Source organism: Neomonachus schauinslandi, chromosome 1, assembly GCF_002201575.2.
Source record: "Neomonachus schauinslandi chromosome 1, ASM220157v2, whole genome shotgun sequence".
NCBI classification, from domain to species: Eukaryota; Metazoa; Chordata; class Mammalia; order Carnivora; family Phocidae; genus Neomonachus; species Neomonachus schauinslandi.
In genome coordinates this window covers 181,147,829-181,167,313 of record NC_058403.1, presented here as the reverse complement: position 1 = coordinate 181,167,313, position 19,485 = coordinate 181,147,829, and the positions used below count along the sequence as shown (strand labels likewise).

Sequence of the window (19,485 nt, the reverse complement as noted above, 5' to 3'; positions counted from 1 at the left end):
AGTACCTGGACCGAGCCCAGGGCCGGATGGGAAACAGGTTACAGCTGACATGCACGAGACAAAAGCAAACGTTGATTTCACAGCAAGCTTTTTGCTCCAGCACTGAAAAAAAATCCAACCGCTTCCACTGTAACCGATCTTCTCAATGATACAAGTGCAGTAACACCACAGGAAAAGCGGAAATTTTTCTTCACCAGAAATGTCACTTATGCATCAGACAAAATTACTGTTGCCGTGGGAATCGTAACATGAGTTTCCTGGACTTCAAATTAAACGCACACACACACACACACACACAAAATGGAAACGTAAAAATCTACCGGCAGAGTCAGCTCCCATTTAACAAAACTCTTGTTTCTTTTTCTGAGCACTGTTTTTATCAAATTAGCTCCCTCATTCCCCACCCCGATCCTATTAAAAGCTTTCCTTGAGTTTCATGCTTTTTTGTTAGTAAGGACAAATGGCTTTGGCATTATCCTCAGAACATGATGCAAATAAATCTGCTCTCTGACAAATACTTTAATTGAATCAGATTCCTTTAATCAGACAGGATTAACCAATTGAAATTTTACTGAATTACTTCAGTTCCCAAAACTCTGCAAAAGTCTGTTCTGAGACCCTGATAGTAAAGCCGGACACAAAACAAACCGCCCCCCCCACCCCGGGCAGCCCCTACTGTGACCCCTGCGAAGGAGGGCCCTGACATCTGGGGCCTCGGAGCACTGTCCTGTGAGCAAGGAGCCAGGTTACGGACGGGGACTCAGGACACTGGAAAGCAAGCATGGCAATGACGAGCTGATTTTCAGAGGCAAACATCAGTACTGACAGGTGTTGGAGCTGCAGACCACAAACCTGCTCTTTCAGCAGAAGCCAGCACGCTGCACGAGTGCGTATGGCACGGCGGGGTCTGTCATTTCTCTTGTGACCTCACTGCCCCTGTGCTCTCGGTTTCCGGGTCACAGAAGGAATATGAAACTGACTCAGCCCCTTCATTCAACAGATGAAATAAAAGCAACCTGTCCCAGGTCACAACATCAGTCAGAGCTGGATGCACACCTGGGCTGCCCTTTCCCTGAGGCCCCACCTATAAACGTGTCCCCCAAAATTGTGCCAGCTCCTCTACCTCAGCTGGCCTCAGCCAGAGAGTCTCTTTGCACATTTTGCTTATTTTCTGGATCCTCTAGGTGGAGGTGCACACAGAGGTGCACCCCCACAATGGGAAGGTGAGATGCAAATGCAAATCTGGGGGTTAGGGCATGAAATAAGACATGTATTGAGCTCGCTGACCTACCGTGCCTTCACACACTGTGCTGGGGCTTCCCAGATGTGATAGCACCGACCCCTGGTGAGGGCACTCTCAGATGGCCTCTGGGCCCCAACCTCAGGGGCACAGAAGGGACCTACTACATATTTGTTTAACATATGACACTTTTTAAAATTCAGTGGTTCTGAAGAGCCACACACACCAGCAAAAACAAGTTCTTCAAAGCCTGACGGATGGGAATTATCCTGGGAACAGAGATGCTGAGTGCTTCCTGGGCCAGCCTGGAAGGACACGCTCATCCACTGCCTGCTGCTACTTTCGTCTGTCCTTTGCACGGTCCCCTTGGGAAATACAGAAAGGCATGAAGGATGATAGCAAAATTATCCATAATCCTGCTACCCAAATGTCACACTGCTAACCTGACTTTGCAGGCACTGGATCCAGGGAACACAGGCCTCTCAGAGAAAAGGAACATCAACACCCTTCAGTTTCTGTGGTTTCAGAGAAATCACTGACCAAGTCAGATGGAGACCAGTGTCAGGCCAAAAAGGTGGCTGCCAATACTAACCTGCATTTTCCAAACTCACTCAAAACCAGGAGGGAGTCTTTATTTCTTCTCCCTGCTTTACATAGTTTAATGCTGTCTAATTGGAATAGCAGGAACAAGGCCAACTGGCCCCACGGCTCCAGGCTCTTGGGCCAAGGAACAGAAATGTATTTTTAGTCAGCAGAGCAAGGCGTGATTCAAAGTACGACAGGCCCCCAGGACAAGCTGGGGGCCCTGCCCATCTCTGGCACCAGGGGGTTCAGAGTTACCTGCCATGCTCCCGTACCCAGTGTGTGGGGGCAGATAAAGGAAAAGAGCATGCGCACGGGTATCTGTGTCCAGTCTCAGTTCCTCCTTTTGACTTGGCAACTTACAGGGAACTCAGGGATCCTTGGTTTCCTGCTGGTGACACAAAGATGTTCTCTGTGTCCCTGGTTTCCTCCCCGAGGGAAGAGCAAAGGGAGGGAAGGCAGTGCTTCTCACACTTGAATGAGCGTGAAAGGGCCAAGGGACCTTACTAAAGCAGCTTCTGATCCAGCACGGCTGAGCGGAGGCCTGAGATTCTGCATTTCCAAGGAGCTCAGTGTGGGTAGGACATTGCTGGCCCAGGAACCATACTTAAAGTAGCAAGAAGTTAAAAGCATCTTCTAGTGCTTTGCTCTATGAATATACAAGGGAGCATCACATCCTTAATTAGCCTCCAGTCTGGGTAACTCATTTAATTTAGCCAGCAGTTCAACACTTTCCAGATGCTGGACACAAAGCCACACTGAGACCCTTGCCTGTCCATCTTGGGACCAAAAGCTAAAACCTTCATTCCAGCACTCCAGAGAAACAAGGACTGACTCACAGATCCTGTGGTCCCACAGGTAAGATCAGGCCAGGGCCCCAGGGGCCACGTGACAGGAGGCCACAAGCCAGAAGCAGCAGCTTCTGTCAAACACCTCCTATGTGTTACGCACGATGCACTTCTCTCAAACCTCTGGCTCACCTTCCCCACGTGTAAAATGGATTAAGGAAATGCTCTGTAAATGAGGACAATGAGGCTGGGAGAGAGAAAGCTGTTTCTCCAGGACACAGAGCTGGAGCCACCATTCTAACCCCGTGCTATTTCAATCCTGCAGTGGCTTGGAAAGGGTAAAGCCCAATACCCCATCTTGTAAGGATGGAGTGCCTCCCGAACACAGGGCCTGTTGCCAGCAAAAACCTGACACCGGGCAAGCTACAAGAGCCATCATATGGATGACGGCTTCCCACCAAGTACCTCTCTTCTGCCTGCCACGTCTCGGTGTCGAGAAAAGATACACGCCGGTGAGCCAACGAGCTCTAACATCGGCAGAATCAAAATCAAATAAAAATAGGCTGGGCTGGCGCGGAAAAAGGAAATTTAGTGTGAAGAGAGAGGTGCTCTGCGGAGGAGGCTGTCCACAGAATCTGGTTGAGAAAACTGTTGGGACTCAGGACGGGTTCATCTAGAAAGACCTCTGGGTGGGTTTCAAACAAGCAAGCACCTCCCGCTGAGGGCTGAAGTGGGCATCACTCAGGAGCAAAGACTCTTACCAGCTCTGACGAGAACACCCTGCATCCTCCCTTCCTTTTTCATTTAAGCCCCTTTATAGCCTTTTTCATTTCCAGCATGTTGTCGAACACCTGACCACATCAACGGATTCCTTACTTTTAGCTTGATTTCAGAGGCCTGGGGTTATTTTCTTTTTTAAAGCTGTAAAAATGAACTGGGTCACGTGACCAGATTCATTGCCATAAACATGAGCTTGCTGTCTTGTAATTCACAAGGCTTCCTTTAATTGCAGTTCATTCACTTCAAGTTGCAATTTACCCAGTAGGACCAAGACACTTATTAATTCTATATACCTCTTGGCACGGAAAAGACCAACCTCCCCCCAAATTAGGTGAGGTGAGTCTTCCCGGTTTTCATCCTACAAACCCCAAAACAGCAAGCAAGGCAGTTGTCACAAGCATTAGGGCTCTGTGGAAAAAGACTGTTCTACACCAGTGAGCACAGGGACACAAGTTTTCCTGCCACCAAATGTCAGCAAGATAATACCACGGCCTCACAACCCAGCCCAGGGTTCCCCGAATGGCACCACTTACAGGAAGAGAGAGATAATGTGAGATGAAGCAGCACCCAGGGACGGCACAGCTGTCAGCTCATTGTTATTGAGGTACCTGTAACAACAAGAAGAAATTTCTCACTTAAATTAGCAGTTTGAAAAATTTCATACAAAGTAAATCAAAGAACAGTGCCGAGTTGGCCATGGGAAGATGATATTGCAATGTTCAATAAAAGATAAAGAATTTTATTTTATTTTTAAGATTTTATTTATTTATTTGAGAGCGTGAACAGAGGGAGAGGGAAAAGCAGACTCCCCGCTAAGCAGGGAGCCCAACTCGGGGCTCCATCCCAGGACTCTGGAATCATGACCTGAGTCGAAGGCAGACACTGAACTGACTGAGCCACCCAGGCGCCCCAAAAGATAAAGAATTTTAAAAGAGAGTTTTTAAAGGTAGAGAAGTCACATGAGCTCACGAAAACGAACCATTTGTCACACATATGGTTTAGAAACACACACTTGGCAGCGGGGTGGGGGTGGGGGGCTACCTGTCTTCCAGATTGTCATCTAGCTCCGAAATCAACACTGACAAACAGGGAACAGTGATGAAAGGTCAAGACATGTGATGCAGAACAAAAGCACCCTGAGACCACTGACGAGGATGCTCCTTGTGGGCTGAAAAAGTCAGAAAAGGATATGGGGAGAAAGACCATCCCTTCCAGGTTGCTTTTCCATGTCTGTGACACGGGATTCTATGAATCACAGCTCTGGCATCACCAAAGGGCGGCGCCCTCATACCATGGCCGGAGCCTCCCCTGTGCCCAGAGTTCCGAGGACCTCAGGACATGTGGGCCAGTTATTCCAGTGCCTCAGCTATGCAACAAGTAACGAGGAAGGTGGACTTGGGGAGTCTCATCTATGTGTGATTCCAGCTTCCCTGAACTCGGATGAAGCCTCCAGGCACGTTTTCCAGGAATGCATACACACAGACACACACATTTGCACAAAGACGTTTTGAAAATCCTCCCCAGACCAGACATGCTCTCCAAAGCCCCCTTCCCGCTCCAGCATTCTAGATCTGTATTTCCAGAGTTCTTATCTCTTCGTGAAAGGGGAAGCCCGCAAACCAAAACACAGTTCGCTGGGTCTGCCCCCAGAGGCTCTGCAATCCAGCCTCCTTACATGGACATGAATTTCCAAATCTGGGAAGAGAATCCAAAATCAGACTTGCGAAGTGAGCCCAAAAATCCTTAACAGAGCCAGAGCACAGGCACCCAGCTTTCTCCTGGGTGACAGGCTGGAAGGAAACCATATCTGAGATGCAGAATCAAAGGGATAACACTAGGTTATCGTACTCCTTTTTTTTCCCCCCCTTAAGAGAGTGTGTCTTACATGGACCATCTTGTTACTGTTTGAAGACAAGGCCACGGAAATGACAGTTGCATTCATGCAAGTATACAGCTAGTATTGGCTTGAATCGAATAATCTGGTTGTCTGCCATCTTCTATAGACATGAACAAGAGAAGAAAAAAAAAAAAAGGAATAGGCCTTGAATTATTCCATTTGCTTTCGGCAGTGCCAGAGCCAGTTAGAGATGAGGCTTGGCAATTTTTGGGCCGTGGGACACAGAACGTCTGTTTCAACAGCTTCATGACCAAAGCATCTGGCAGAGAGAAAGCAGATCCGTATCATGTGGCAAATCCCTTCTTCACTTAAAGGGCCCTTGTCTGTGTGTTGAAGTAGACAATTAATTACTTTAACAGTCTCTTATCTGACTGCTCCCGGAATCAGCCTGCTTCTGCTTCACGTCTTCGCTCCTCCAACCCTGCAGCAATCCATTTCCCATCTTGGTGCAGGGATGATGAAAACTCTCCAGGGGTTTTAATCTCTCCTAATACATTTTCACGGTACCATCAATGGACTTATTACTCGAGGAGACCCTCAGATCCTTGCAGGGCAAGGAAAACCAAGGTCAGGGCCGGCTGCCAATAAGGGAGCTTCTGTAAGACGACTTCAGTGCCTAGAGATCTGTTCTAGAACATGATGATGGTGCTAATAATAATGTCGGCAGCAGCTCACCTACGGAGGGGCTACTATGTGCCAGGCATGGCTCTAGGAGCTTTCCAGTGTGCTAACTCATCCTTAGACCCCTAGGGGGTAAGTCCCATGGACATTCCCATTGTACCAAGGAAGAAATGGAAACACTGAGGTGTTGACTAATTTGACGGTCACCACAGTAAGTGGTAGTGGCCCAGGGAGTGTCGCCCCCCAAGTCTAGCTTCTTAACCACTCACTACCCTCCGTTTCTTTGTAATCACAGCAGCAACTGCACGCGTGATGCAACTTCGTCAATTACCACTCTGAGTCAGGTACCAGGTCCTCGTGTGGGTCCCTACGCTACAGCTAGTGGCTCTAAGTCAAGTTTCAGTTGCAATCACGAGGCTAAGGCCACACAACTAGAGGGTGACACAAGCAACAGCTGAACCCAAGAATGGCTGCCAAACAGAGGCGAGCCCCGAGTGGCAAGGCCAGCAAGCCGCAAGGCTCCTAAACCCTCAGCTAACATGGTGGTTGTGCTTCGGGCTGCTTAGGATCAGACTTGATGCTAAACCTGAAACAGACAGCATGGACTTCTCTGCAGGGGAACTTCTGCCGAACGACCTCGGCCTCAGGCCGGCCCTATTGCACAGAAATAAATGAACAAGGAAAAGCGGCACCTCGGTAAGATTTTAAATCCTGCCCAAACTGCTGGAAGCGGAGCATACAGGGGCAGCGGACCAGTGCTAAAGATGAACAGGGCATTTTATATCTAGAGTGGCAGTAAACAGATTTAGGCAGAGATCATAGGCTCTGATCCCAACAGGGCTGCTCGATTTATGCAGGGGACAGTGTCGGAATCCAAAGGAGAGGAGGTGCATGGCCCACGTACCTCTCGATCGTTCCTACGTAAAAAGCACTGCTCGCTAAATGTAAGTCAGTTGGCATTACCACTACTGGCTTTCTTTCTGTGGGCCCTGAGAACAGTATCCTCAGAAGGCAGTGGAGACTGTACTCGCTCTGAGACACGACCAGCTTGTCAGCCTGAAATAGAGACCAGTCAAAAATAGCACGGCCAGAGCTCGGAGGGAAAGTTGAGCACAGTCTCCATGAATAAGGAAACTAGGAATTTAGGACGGGGTTTGATGAAATCTTCTGAGTATCTAGGGTTGTGCAGTTTTCTACCCTTCACACTTTCCCCACAAGTGATCCCACCCGAGGCCCTAAAAATCCTTCTAAAATGTCTTGCTTCTTGAACTAACTTTTCCTGATGATTCAGGACCAAGAAGTGCCTCCCTCAGGTGCATGAGACCACGAATTGTAGTCCAACCCTGGAGCTGGAAGAGGTGTAAAATAAGGGAAATGGGGCTCCATGGACTGCCTGACCCCAGGGCAGAACCTAGAGGTGGGCCTTTTCCAGCTCACCCATTGTAAGGTGAGCATGGGCCTTCTGGGCTCTCTCTGAAATGTTCCGTTACTCAGCTTGCTGAAAGGAAGTTCTTCTATTTTGTAAGATGCAAAATGTTAGGAAGGGTATTTCAGAGTACTTTAATTATTATTATCTCAATGAAATGAGGCTTCCACAGACAACGAAAAACAAACCCAAGGCGTGATTCTGGGTTACAGGGCTTTGGGGTCCATTTTTTTTTAATTGCCGTGTATTATTTATTGAATAGCTGATGTGAGCACACAGTAAAATTTTCAAACCGTTTCAAAAGAGAAAAACCAGGAATATACAGTGAAAAACGAAGCTTCCTTGCACTTCAGTCCCCTGGTCGGCCTCTAAGAGGAAGCGCCGGCTGCCAGCTCTGAGAGATGCACGCATGTTTCTCTTTTACACAGATGCTTGTGAATTATACAGACTGTTCGGGAGCGCACTTTCCCCTCAGTAATATATCTTGAAGATCTCCCTCATTCTCATGACCAGCTGCAAAGTATTCCTCTGTCGGCATGAATGAATGACCATCTATTTAGCCAATCCACTCTGGGGAGGCATTTCGGGCGGTGCCAAAGGCAAGGAAGCTGCCGTTCATAACAAAGTTGAGCAGGAGGCTGCGACTTCAGTTAGCTCTGCTTCTTACAAGGGACAAAGTCATCAATAAGAGGTAGGAGCGCAGGTTTTAGAGTCCGAGCCGCTTCATCAATAACTATACGAGGGCTTTTAGCTCCTCGAGAATAAGGCATACTAAATAATTCCTCTGGCAAGACTTTCTTTTTTTCTTTTCTTTTTTTTTTTTAGCAGACTCCCCGCCGAGCAGGGAGCCCGATGCGGGACTCGATCCAGGGACTCCAGAATCATGACCTGAGCCGAAGGCAGTCGCCCAACCAACTGAGCCACCCAGGCGCCCTGGCAAGACTTTCTGATAACATCGTTTCTATACCAGATGGCCAGATGTGCTTCCTTTAGGATAGGGATTGAGGGGATAGTTACTTTAAGTCAGCAATTACGAACAATAATAGTAAGTGTGGAGTTTGTGCGCTAGGCTCTCTGCTGAACGCTGCCATGCACCATATCTCACTGGATCACATGCCAAGCCTCTGAGGAAGGCACTCAAGTATCGCTCCACCTTAAAAGGAGAAACCGAGGCACTGTGACAGAGTAGCCAAGCAGGGGTTACTCGGAGGGCATTTTTACAGCTCGGATCTGCAAATCAGAGAGCTCTGGGTTCATTCAACCCAAATCCTACCCTTTAGCAACTGAAGGGCCTTCAGCATGTCACTTAACCTTCCTGTGCCTTAGTTTCCTCCACAAAAAAATGTAAACAACACCAGTATCAACTTCATAGGGTTGTGGCAGGACCCGGCTGAAATAATTAAACCTAGTGGCTTAGGATCGAGCCAGAAATAGAGTAAATGCTTAACAGGTGGTGGGAATTCGCAGCCAAAGGGCAGTGCCTCAGAAAGATACCCCTGGTTCTTTCAGCCCTCCCTTCAACACACTACACTGCACACACACACACACACACACACTGGGGTGGGGGGAGCGTGATCCTGAGACACCAGAGGGTGAGCCATAAATACCCAAAGGCAGGGCACACTCAGGCTTCCCGGCCACCTTGAGGAACATTTTAGGTCAACGGCCCTGGAAAGCACACAGCAGCACCCACAGTGAGCATTCTGGGGCCAGGCGGCAAGCACATGACCTGCACGCAGTTCTTAAAGAGGACGGTATAAATAGCCCCTCTTATTAACAGAGGAGCCTGGCCGTCCAGGACCCCCGGCTGGAGGCCCTCCCTGGTGGGCTTTCCTCAGAGCTGTGGGCAGTGCAGACCGTGTGGCTTGGCAGCAGCTGCTCAAGCATCTTCATGGCCTCCAGGGGCCTCCATCAGCCTTGCTTTCTCTCTCCAGTGAGCCACGATGTACTGTGGTTCCAGGCCTCCAAAATAAAACCACTGCTAAACCACGACCTACTGTTTTGCCAGCCTGTGGTGCTCCTCTCGCCGAGGTTTCCAGCCTCGGAGGGAGGGCTGTGCGGATTTAGGAGAGCTGACAGCTCCCGGGAAAGCCCTGAACTCAGTTTTAATTTAGAAACAATTGTACGTCAACTACGATTTTTTTCTTTTCTTCAATATCCTTTCCCACCTCCCCACCCCTTACTCCTGACAGCCCCTTTACCATCTGCCTCCACAATGGATTAGAATTCCCTCCAGGAAAGGCCTGGATCTGCATCAGTGAGAAGTTCCACTGCTCTGGGCTCCAGGGAATTTGTCTTGTCCATCCCAGTGTGATCCTAGGGACTGTAGGCAGTCACGGGTGGTAAAAGTCCCAACCAACTGGCCCTCAAGGATTTGTTTCTCAATAACGCACCCAGCTTGGGGGGCTATGTGGTTCCAAATGTAGCAGAAGGAAATAACACTCAGTAGCCTCCCCGTGTGCAAAGCCCTGGACATCAGCTCCAATTAATAACTCTAGTACCATTGGTCATGTGTTCATACATCCACGTTGCATAAAGGGAAAAGCACTGAGGCACTAAGTAACTCGTCCAGGGGCACAGACCAGCAAAGGGCAAAACCAGAACTCAAATCCAGGTCTGTCTGCTACCAAAACGTGTGTGTTTTTTCCACACCACATTGTATCCAAAAGATGCAATCTCTGTCTTCACGCCTCCCACACGTGGGAAGGGAGTGTTGCCACAGAAAAGCATGGCACAGGAGTTAGCCTGGGGGGCGGGAGGGTGCAGGCCCCATCCAACCACTTGCTAGCATACAATCCCAGCCAAGCCCCCATGCCTCGGCTCCTTCCACTGTCTGGAGAAGGTGGCAGTGACAATAAGGAGTACAGCAGTGCTCAGGACGATGGCTAGCTAAGGTCAACCTTCATGAGTGCAATATTAGCAGGATGAAGGAGAGTAGTCACACACAAAACAAAGAGCTCAGGATGCGGTCAGGGGCCTCATCCAGCTCACAAATCCAACAGGAGTTCTGAGGAGGGAGAAAAGCCAAGGTGGAGGGAGAAGGGGATATTTTATTAGGTCAAATTAGCATAGCAACCCACCTCACACTTCCTTGCTCCCTCCACCGGCTGTTGACCTTACAGGAAAACTAAGGTCCTGGACAGAATATTCCCAAGGGCTCCTTCCAACTATGAAGTTCTTTTAACTCTGGAAGTTTAAACCTTTTTTAAAGAGACATGGAAATCATAACCACAATTTGGAGAATTTGGAGATGGGGCTAGGGGATGCAGGTATTCTGCCAATTGCACTAAGGAATGAAATTAAGTTTCCTTTAGATAAATCATCCAACAATGAAATCAAAGAATAAACAAGGACTTCTATCAGTTACATATAATGACCAAAATGTGTAAAGCACTTATCTAACAATATCTAATAAAAATCACTGACAATAGAAGCATGGGGTGAATAATTTATGGAATATCCATGTGTGGTAGTTTTACATAAAAATTTAAGTGGGGGAGCCTGGGTGGCTCAGTTGGTTAAGTGACAGCCTTCAGCTGAGGTCATGATCCTGGAGTCCCAGGATTGAGTCCTACATCAGGCTCCCTGCTCAGCGGGGAGTCTGCTTCTCCCTCTGACCCTCCCCCCCTCATGCTCTCTCTCTCTCTCTCTCAAATGGAAGTAAGTACATAAATAAATAAATAAATAAATAAATAAATTTTTTTTTAAAGGTTTTCTTATTTTTTTTTTTAAAGATTTTATTTATTTATTTGACAGAGACAGAGACAGCGAGAGCAGGAACACAAGCAGGGGGAGTGGGAGAGGGAGAAGCAGGCTTCCCGCGGAGCCGGGAGCCCGACGCGGGACCCGATCCCAGGACTCTGGGATCACGACCTGAGCCGAAGGCAGTCGCCCAACCAACTGAGCCACCCAGGCGCCCAATAAATAAAAATTTAAGTGGCACATTTAAAAATTTTTAATTTACATGATAAAGTATTCAAAAATGTGAGGGTTAAGTATGAAAAAGATACAAAACTATAAGATATATATACAGTTTGATCCCCAAATTCTACATGTAGAGGTATGTATTTTTCACTAAGTATTCATAATGGTTATTATGTCTGCTGATTTGAATTAGTCTTTACATATTTCTAGACTCTAAATTTCCTGCAGTGGTTATATGCACGACTTATGCAGAAGTTTCTCTAAAGTCCCTATGAAACTAAAATTCCTGATAACCCCAACATCTCTGTTAAAAGCAGAGTTCTTTACAGTCAAGAAGAAGGAAAGAGGGAGGCCTGATTTACAGGACCCTGCATGAAGCAGGGGGCTGGCTGAGAGTACCCCGGGCAGTGATAAAGCCTTACTCTGTCTGGAGATGAGAGAGGAAAAGCCAGCCTCTGTGTCCATTCTTCTACACTTGTGCTTCCCGGGAAGCAGAAGCGGTGGGCTGGTGCATGAGCCTCTGCCGAGCAGGCTGCTCTACCTCCCAGGACAACGGCGGGGAAGTACCAGTCAGGTGTGCCAACACAAAGGGTCCACGAGGTTTCCACAAGGGAGGGGAACCTCCTATCCGTCCCCCACATCCCCGTGATTTCTCCAGGATTCTAGCGCACCCGTCGCTGCCTGCCCACAAGGAGGGAGGGGCTGCAGGGAAGGAGCTCAGGAAGCAGTATGATCCGTCATGGCGGCCAGTATGCACACGTTCCTGCTTGCACGTTTAGACTGCTGATGGGGGGGATGGAGGGCAGAGGGTTTCCCCAGGAGCTCTTAGTCCCCCACTCCCAACTGGAGGTTTAGGAGAAAACACTCACACTTCCTGTAGATTCGGCAAGTCCTCAAAACCAGCAGCGTCAATCTCAGAAAGTTTATTATAACTCAGGTTTCTGGTAAAGGAAAAGCAAAAAAAAAAAGAGAGAGAGAGAGAGAATAATTAATTAATTAAATCAACATGGAACATTTAACCCCAAATTCAGGAATCTTCTATTCCGCCTGCCAAACCAGGCCCTCTCCCTCATAGCTGCCCCTATCCCATACATTATTTGAAGTAACCTTATTAATAATGAGATTTACAGATAGAGCTCCTCCCCACTAGCATCCATAAACAAGTCACTGTGAAAATCTCCAATCACTGAAACTGGCTAAACCCAAATGGATTTCAGCCAATATAATTTCACCACTTAGCAACTTCTTAAAGGTAAGTCAGTCCTCTACCTACATTAGAGTGTGCTGATCCAAATATTTTGCACCGAATCAGGTCCAAGGCTATTCTAAATGGCATTTTAAAAATTAGCATTTTAGTAAAACATCAAATATCATGCAGTAGTAAAGAAAAAGAGGGGTCAGGAACTGACCCTTTACTGTCTACAAATCAGTGGTTCTCAACCGGGGATGACGTTTGGCAATATCTAGAGACATTTTTAGTTGTTACAACTGCAGAGAAAAGGCGGGGATGGGGGGGTTGCTACACACATCTAGTGTGTGGAAGCCAAAGAGGCTGCTAAATATCCTACGATGGCACAGGACAGCCCTTAACAACAATCATCCAGCCTTAAGTGTCAATGGTAACATTCAGGAGTCGAGAAACCCTGGTCTAAGCAAGATCTGATGACTAAAAATTGCTAAGAGGCACACTCAAAGTTGAAGGAACTGCTTAGAAAGTTGAGACCTTATGAGACGCTAATCATAAAGCTATCCCTGAACACGATGCACCCATCAATGAATAAATACTGGGAGTGACGGTCACACAGGAGAGAGGAGCTGTGGTTATGGGGAATTCACGGCTGGTCTTAACCAAAGGCAGTGAAAGCCTCACATGTGAGCAGCCTTCTCAAGAAGATGGCACCTGCCAAGATCATTCAGAATGACTCTCTCCTTTCATCCCCCAGCTATACCCTTAGGCACACACAGGGAGCAAGCTGACCCGTGTTCAGTCAGCCGAGCTTCTTGGATCAGCCCTCAGCCTAGACCAGCTTGATCTTTCAGGAACAGAAATCCACAGAGACGTGGTCCAAATGAGACCTTGGTGCACACTGTGCCTTGTTCCCTGCCACCAAAACACACCCAGTCCCACGTATGCTGAAGAGGTCAACATTATTGATCTAAGCTATTAATTCCATTGGCATTAATGCCAATTAACGGTACTGAGAATCATGAGTTTCAAGTCTACCATTTAGGCAGCACATATGTGGCAACTAGCTTTTAAACTTACTCCAGAGACATTACAATCAATACTAACCTACAGCTGATAGCCATTTCACTGTCGGCTCTCGACATTCATCTAAATAAAAGTCAGACTACACTTGAAATTAATGGTACATCTGTGCTCAGGGCACAGCCTGAATTAAAAGCAATTTGTCCAGAGATTATGTTACTATAAAAATTGAAGGTGGTAATTTTTTAAACCACATACTGAAGTCAAGTGCAAGCTTGTCCGTGCTTGGGGTTATTTACGATCGGGTACACAGACATCAACAGGTTAGACTTGAAAAAGAAAATCCACAAATGGAGAGAATTCTCCCACATCAGAAAAAGGACTGGACAGACTAAAATTTTCTTCTATTTTGAGCACATTATCATAAACAAGAGGGATGGAAATACTGTTTCTGGGTCTAGAGATAACGTGAGTTTACAGTATCTACCACATTTGCATCATTATCATCGGTAATGAGAGTTACTGAGCTGGAGGAGACATCAGGAGAAGACTGAGGTCACAAAGGCAAGAGGCCTGGAGGGCAAGCAAGTAGTGTGGACGGTCACCCTGCCAGGGGTGCAAAGAGGCCGACACAGCAGTACCTGCCTGCCCATCAAAAGGGGCATTTGCTCCTGTCTCCAGAAACAAGGGCAATGCAGACCAGTCTTCCCCATTTTCAAGAGAAGCTCAAACTCTGAATTCTTAGGTGAAATCCTTTCAATTCTTTAAAAAAAAAAAAGGTAACTCTGGATGGATCAAACATAACGTATCTGCAGGCCACATCTGGGCTGAGGACCACCAGTTTTTAACCTTGCATTCTGGGCCACTGACTCTTGAGGCTATTAAGTTCAAAACGCAGGTCTTGTTTCTGGCTTGTAGATGTGGCCAGGGATGGAGCCAGCCTCAGGCAATCAACTGGTAAACTATCTGGAATGAAATTACTTCCCTTATTCCCCACTCCAGGAGTGGTATTAGAATAAAGCCATTTTTAAATCACGACAACCCTTTGGTCCGTCATTCTCTTAAAGAGCAGACAAAATTGACTTAAATTTCAAAAATCTTGTATAATTTCTGCTTTTTAGATAAGGCTCCTTGGAAAAGGGTCTTCGGCAAGCTAGTCTTATGAAGAAGCCGACCGGTATCAGGACCTCATGCTGAGATTGCAGGAAACAGCAACAAAGATGAAGACACCTTAAGTGCTAAACTTAAGCTCTCCCTGGGTCCGCCTGGAGGAGGCCACGTTTTGACTCTGAACGAACTAGCACAGCCATGTTATCAAAAAATGAGTGTCAGAGACTGGTCTGAAGGTCATTCTCCTCTCAGCATGCCCATCAGCAATTACAGAGAGAGGACAGAGGCTGAAGCTCAGGTCCCCTGCAACAGCTTCGACTTTTGGCCACAGAGCTGCCTAGCTCTGAGGTCTGAGCAGCGACCAGTCCTAGAACCTGGGACAAGCTGTTGATCTTCAACTGCTGTATCAGGAAATGGGGAAAATATTTACTGTAGTCTCCTTGACAAATATAATCTGAAACGAAATCCTCAGAGACATTTTCTTGTTTGCTCATCTCAGCGAGACAAACTCTCAGCGTGTTTCTCTGTTATGGTAAAATACACAAAACATAAGAAGTTACCATCTTGACCATGTTCAAGTGTGCAGCTCAGTGGCATTAAGTACGGTCATACTATTGGGCAACCATCACTGCCATCCGGCTCCGTAACTGTATCATCTCTAACCGAAACTCAGCACCCCGTAAACACGGACGCCCCATCCTCCCCTCCTCCCCCCAGCCCCTGGCAACCTTCATTCTGCTTTCTGTCTCTGTGGATTGTGCTTCTCTGCAGACGTCATGTATCTGTCCCTTTCCGTCTGGCTTACTTGACTTAGCATAATGTTCTCAAGGTCGGTCCACGTTGTAGCCTGTGTCACAATTTCCCTCCTTTTTAGGGTTTAACAACATTCCATTTTGTGTGTATGTATACACATGCCCCATATTTTATTCATCCATTCAATGGCTAATGGACATTTGACTTAGTTCTACCTTTCTGCTATTATCAAGAATGCCGTTACGAGCAGTTTTTTTTTCTCCCAGCATAATTTTGTATTGAGACATAACTGACAAGTACACAACGTAATGATTTGATACCTCAGCGTAATTCTTAAATAAGGTTTATTTTTAACCCTTTGACTGCTATGTTTAATTGATACCACTCCTTTCTCAACAATTAAAGAAATACGTTTATTCAGCCCAAGAACTGTGCAGAGAGGGGTGTGGATTCTCTTGGTGGGTCAGAAGAACAACCAAAGGGTTAATTAGTTAAAAAAAGAAAAGAAAAAAACAAGACCCTTTCATGAGGTCTTTCTTTCCAGGTGGCAGCTGACACGCACACAAATCTAAAGCATCTCACTTATTTCTCCAAACACGATCGCCCCTTACCAGGCCCGACATCTGAATGTGTCTTCAGTTGAAGGTTTCAGATTCTCCTGTCAAAACAATTCATCTGTCAACAGGACAGATGCTGTCAAAAGCATTTCTGCACCTTTCAGTAGCAGAGAGGGCTGGAAAGGAACCTCCGGGAATTCAGTTACTGCCAATTGCAGCTTTCACTAAACATTTTGTCAGCCATTGTCATAACACAAATTTTCCCTGTTCCCGTACAAAGGGTGCGTGGAGCTTGGAACAATTGGGCCCAGCCATAGATATTCTTTCAGCTAATCTGCTGAAAGATGACCGTCCGGCCCACCATTTGGAGAACACACAAGAGGTACCTCTGCAGAGAACGGCTCAAGTTTTATCCCAGTTGTATCTGTGTCTGAGAAGCACACTGTTTAACAGTGCGCGGCAACAATCTGCTTGTTGAGCATTTTTCCTGACAAAGACCCCCCAACCCTGACCCCACTGCGTTAGAAGAGCTAAGTCTTTAAATAGCTGAGCAATCCCCACCACTATGGAAACCTGTGCCGTCCAACTCGGTAGCCCCTGGCCATGCTGCTTTCACACTGAAAGTGATTAAGATCACACAAAAGTAAGAATTCAGTTTTCCTTGGTTATGCTAGCCATATTCCAAGTGTGCAACCACCACATGAGGCTCGCGCCCAAGGTAAGGCACCATGAAGACAGAGGACATTCCCATCACAGCTGAAATTTCTATTAAACTGTGCTGTACTGAGATCATACAGGAATTAATACATATTTCAAGTGAATGGGCACTTAATGAAGAAACCTGGATCTCAAACATAAATTTGAATTTCCCAATAATTCAAGAGCTTTGTTAAAAATGTGGTGGGATAGGGACGCTGATCTTAACATATATCCTTTAGCCACATGAAGTCCTTAACCATCCCAACAGAGGAGAGGGCATTTGAAAATTCAATGCACTAGGAAGACATTCAATAAAAAAAATATCCTCTGAGTGTAATTCTATAAGCTTAATCAGTATTTACATAATCTGACCAGCATCTTCCTGGATTACAACCAGAACCACATATTACAAATTTGGCAAACACTATTCAAAGCTGGCAAACAATAATTCATTGACTCCTTGGAAGTTGAGGGATAAAAAGTTCCGTTTGCTATTGAGTAAGCTGTGGTGAGAAAGTAACCCCAGCATCGTTAGACCGACACAATTAGTACTTCATCCTCAAATACAGGTATTGCTCACAGATCACTGACTTACACAGACAAAACCTCCTGCTCAGGAGAGCAGTGCAACGCATGGCTGTATTCTTCAACATTAATAGGAATCCTAATTCCCAGTGGAAGGAAGGAGTCCTAACTCCATGACAAGCATTCTCTGGGGAGTGAGGTTTCCTTATTCAGTTTGGTTTCCAGGCCAGCCCATTTCCCATTACTCAAACCCGTCTGGACCCCGGAACGTCATAGTACTTTGCATATTTTAAGCCTTCGGATGTTTGCTAAACCAAATAATACAGCCAGGAAGGGAAGTGTGAAGCAATCCAATGACCCATCTGGTGAGCACTACTGGGGCGCCCAGGACGAGCCTGGAAGCCCCTTCTTTCTTGGAAAACTGGGCCCCAGTCATCCATCTCTTCATACCTCAAAAACTGCACTGCTTGCCACCCATTAAAAAAGGACTCACGTGCTTAGGACTCCCTGGGAAAAACTGATTGGTCCTTCCAAATTTCAAGGAGTGTGAGTGAAGAAGAACATACAACTTGTTAAAGTTATTTAATCCCTTAAGCTTTTAAGGCCATTTCTGCTGCATTCTTAGCTTCTGAGAAATTACATGTGGTACACATCGAGTTCCAATGAAATCACCACATTATGCTCCCTAGACCCACATTATAGGTTTTATGAGAATAAGGGATTTCTTTTTAAACCTACAATATTGAATGCTCTTATCTTTTTTTCTGTTGTGATGCTTCCCCCTCATTGACCAAAAGCCACAACTGAATAGGCTGATAATATGCATTAAAGGCTTATACTGAGAATAACAATAAAACTGCATCTTAAATTAGAATCGTTCCTTTGGCATCCTCACCCAAGAATTCCCACTCGGGAGACGGTTCTGTACTTGCAGCCATCTTTCGTCAGGAAGCTAAAGAGCCCCATATTCCCTAAACTGAGTCTTGGAAAAAGAAACACATTCTGCAAACAATTAAATGCAAAATCACTCAGATATCAACTCACTACATACAGCTCATTTTGTAAGCTTTTGGTCAGATTTAAGAAAGTCAGGAATGAATCACAGTTACTTCAATTTCTGAAAGTGTTACATTGATAAATCTCTATGCACATAAGGCCCGTAAGCAACTCAAAAGAAGAGATAATATGCTCTAGCCATATAAGGACCTCACAATGAGTGCCTGCTTTTACTCCTTAAAATCCGCTATAGAAATCAGCATCGGCCTCTGAATTCTAATGCTTAACACATCATCTGACAGAAGTCACCCGTGCCTGCTTCCATAATCCCATAGGTCTTATATGTGCTTCTCTATCTTAATGGTTCACACATCTTACCCCCCAGCCCATGGATAATTTGAATGCAGGTCTAAGTCTTTGTCCTTTAGTACCAAACAGATGTCAAGTTCAACAAATATTCACTGACTGTCTACAATGTATACTACGCTGTGATAAATTTTGATACAAATTAGGGTAAGATCTAATCTGTGACCTAATGGAGTTTATAACCTATTGGTCAGAAAAAACTCTGAACCAAATAATTACAGCCAAAGGCTCTGATATGGCAAGCATCTTCTGAATGATAGACCAGGAGTTGTAAATTGGTGGTTCTTGGGCCATGACTGAACTACAGGGAAATTGGTTTGTGACTGAAGAGTGTGTGGAGAAAAAGTTTTCACCAAAAAAAAATTACAGTTGCAGCTTCTCTTGAAAATAATCCTTGGGCCAGCATTCCTGATAGCAGCCACCAGCTACACTTATTTAGCAAGTACTGCAATTGACCACAGACCTCACTGTTCCTATCATCTCTCCCAGGACCTCCTTACTCATGCGCACTCTCTGCCTGGCCCCTGTATTTGTCATCCTTGGTATGGATACCACTGTGTCCAGACGGCGTTCAGAGCACGGAAGATTAGTTGTGATGAGAAAGGTTAATCAGAAAATGCAACACCTTAGTGAACCCTAGATGAAGAACAGAAAAGGAGCATGGTCTTTAAGGAAGAAAACCGGAAAATAAGGCCAGAAAAGTAAAATAAGGTGTGGAAAGTATGAAACTAGACAAATAAACAAAAAGCCAAGAAGTCAGGACCTCCTAGAAAGGAGAAGGGCAAGACATGAACAGTTTTAGGGCAAAGTCAAGAAGAGTAGTCCACGTTGTCAGACCACAACCCACTGGGCAGTTAAGTTATATAAAGGGTTATATAAACCTAAACAAATCCCAGTGCCAGGTCCCTCGTGATGCTTAATCTACGGGGCCATTTAAAGTTGATTTCCAGAGGAAGAGAACAGCCCCTTGTTCATCTACTTAAAATTATGGCCAAAAGAGTCAAGAGCCCTC

General features: G+C 46.1%; 1 protein-coding gene across 2 annotated transcripts in view; it reads right to left on the bottom strand.

The window, feature by feature from the left end:
- The window catches only part of LRIG1 (leucine rich repeats and immunoglobulin like domains 1), a 111,371-nt gene that overhangs the window by 62,018 nt on the left and 29,868 nt on the right, over window positions 1-19,485 (bottom strand). The window contains exons 2-3 of one of the 2 annotated variants that reach the window (XM_021695031.2): window positions 12,128-12,199; window positions 3,924-3,998 (exon numbers count right to left, since the gene is read on the bottom strand). In XM_021695031.2, the coding sequence (XP_021550706.1) occupies window positions 3,924-3,998; window positions 12,128-12,199 (147 nt within the window). The remainder of the gene's footprint in view (window positions 1-3,923; window positions 3,999-12,127; window positions 12,200-19,485) is intronic. The other variant, XM_044921238.1, reaches the window with a different exon arrangement.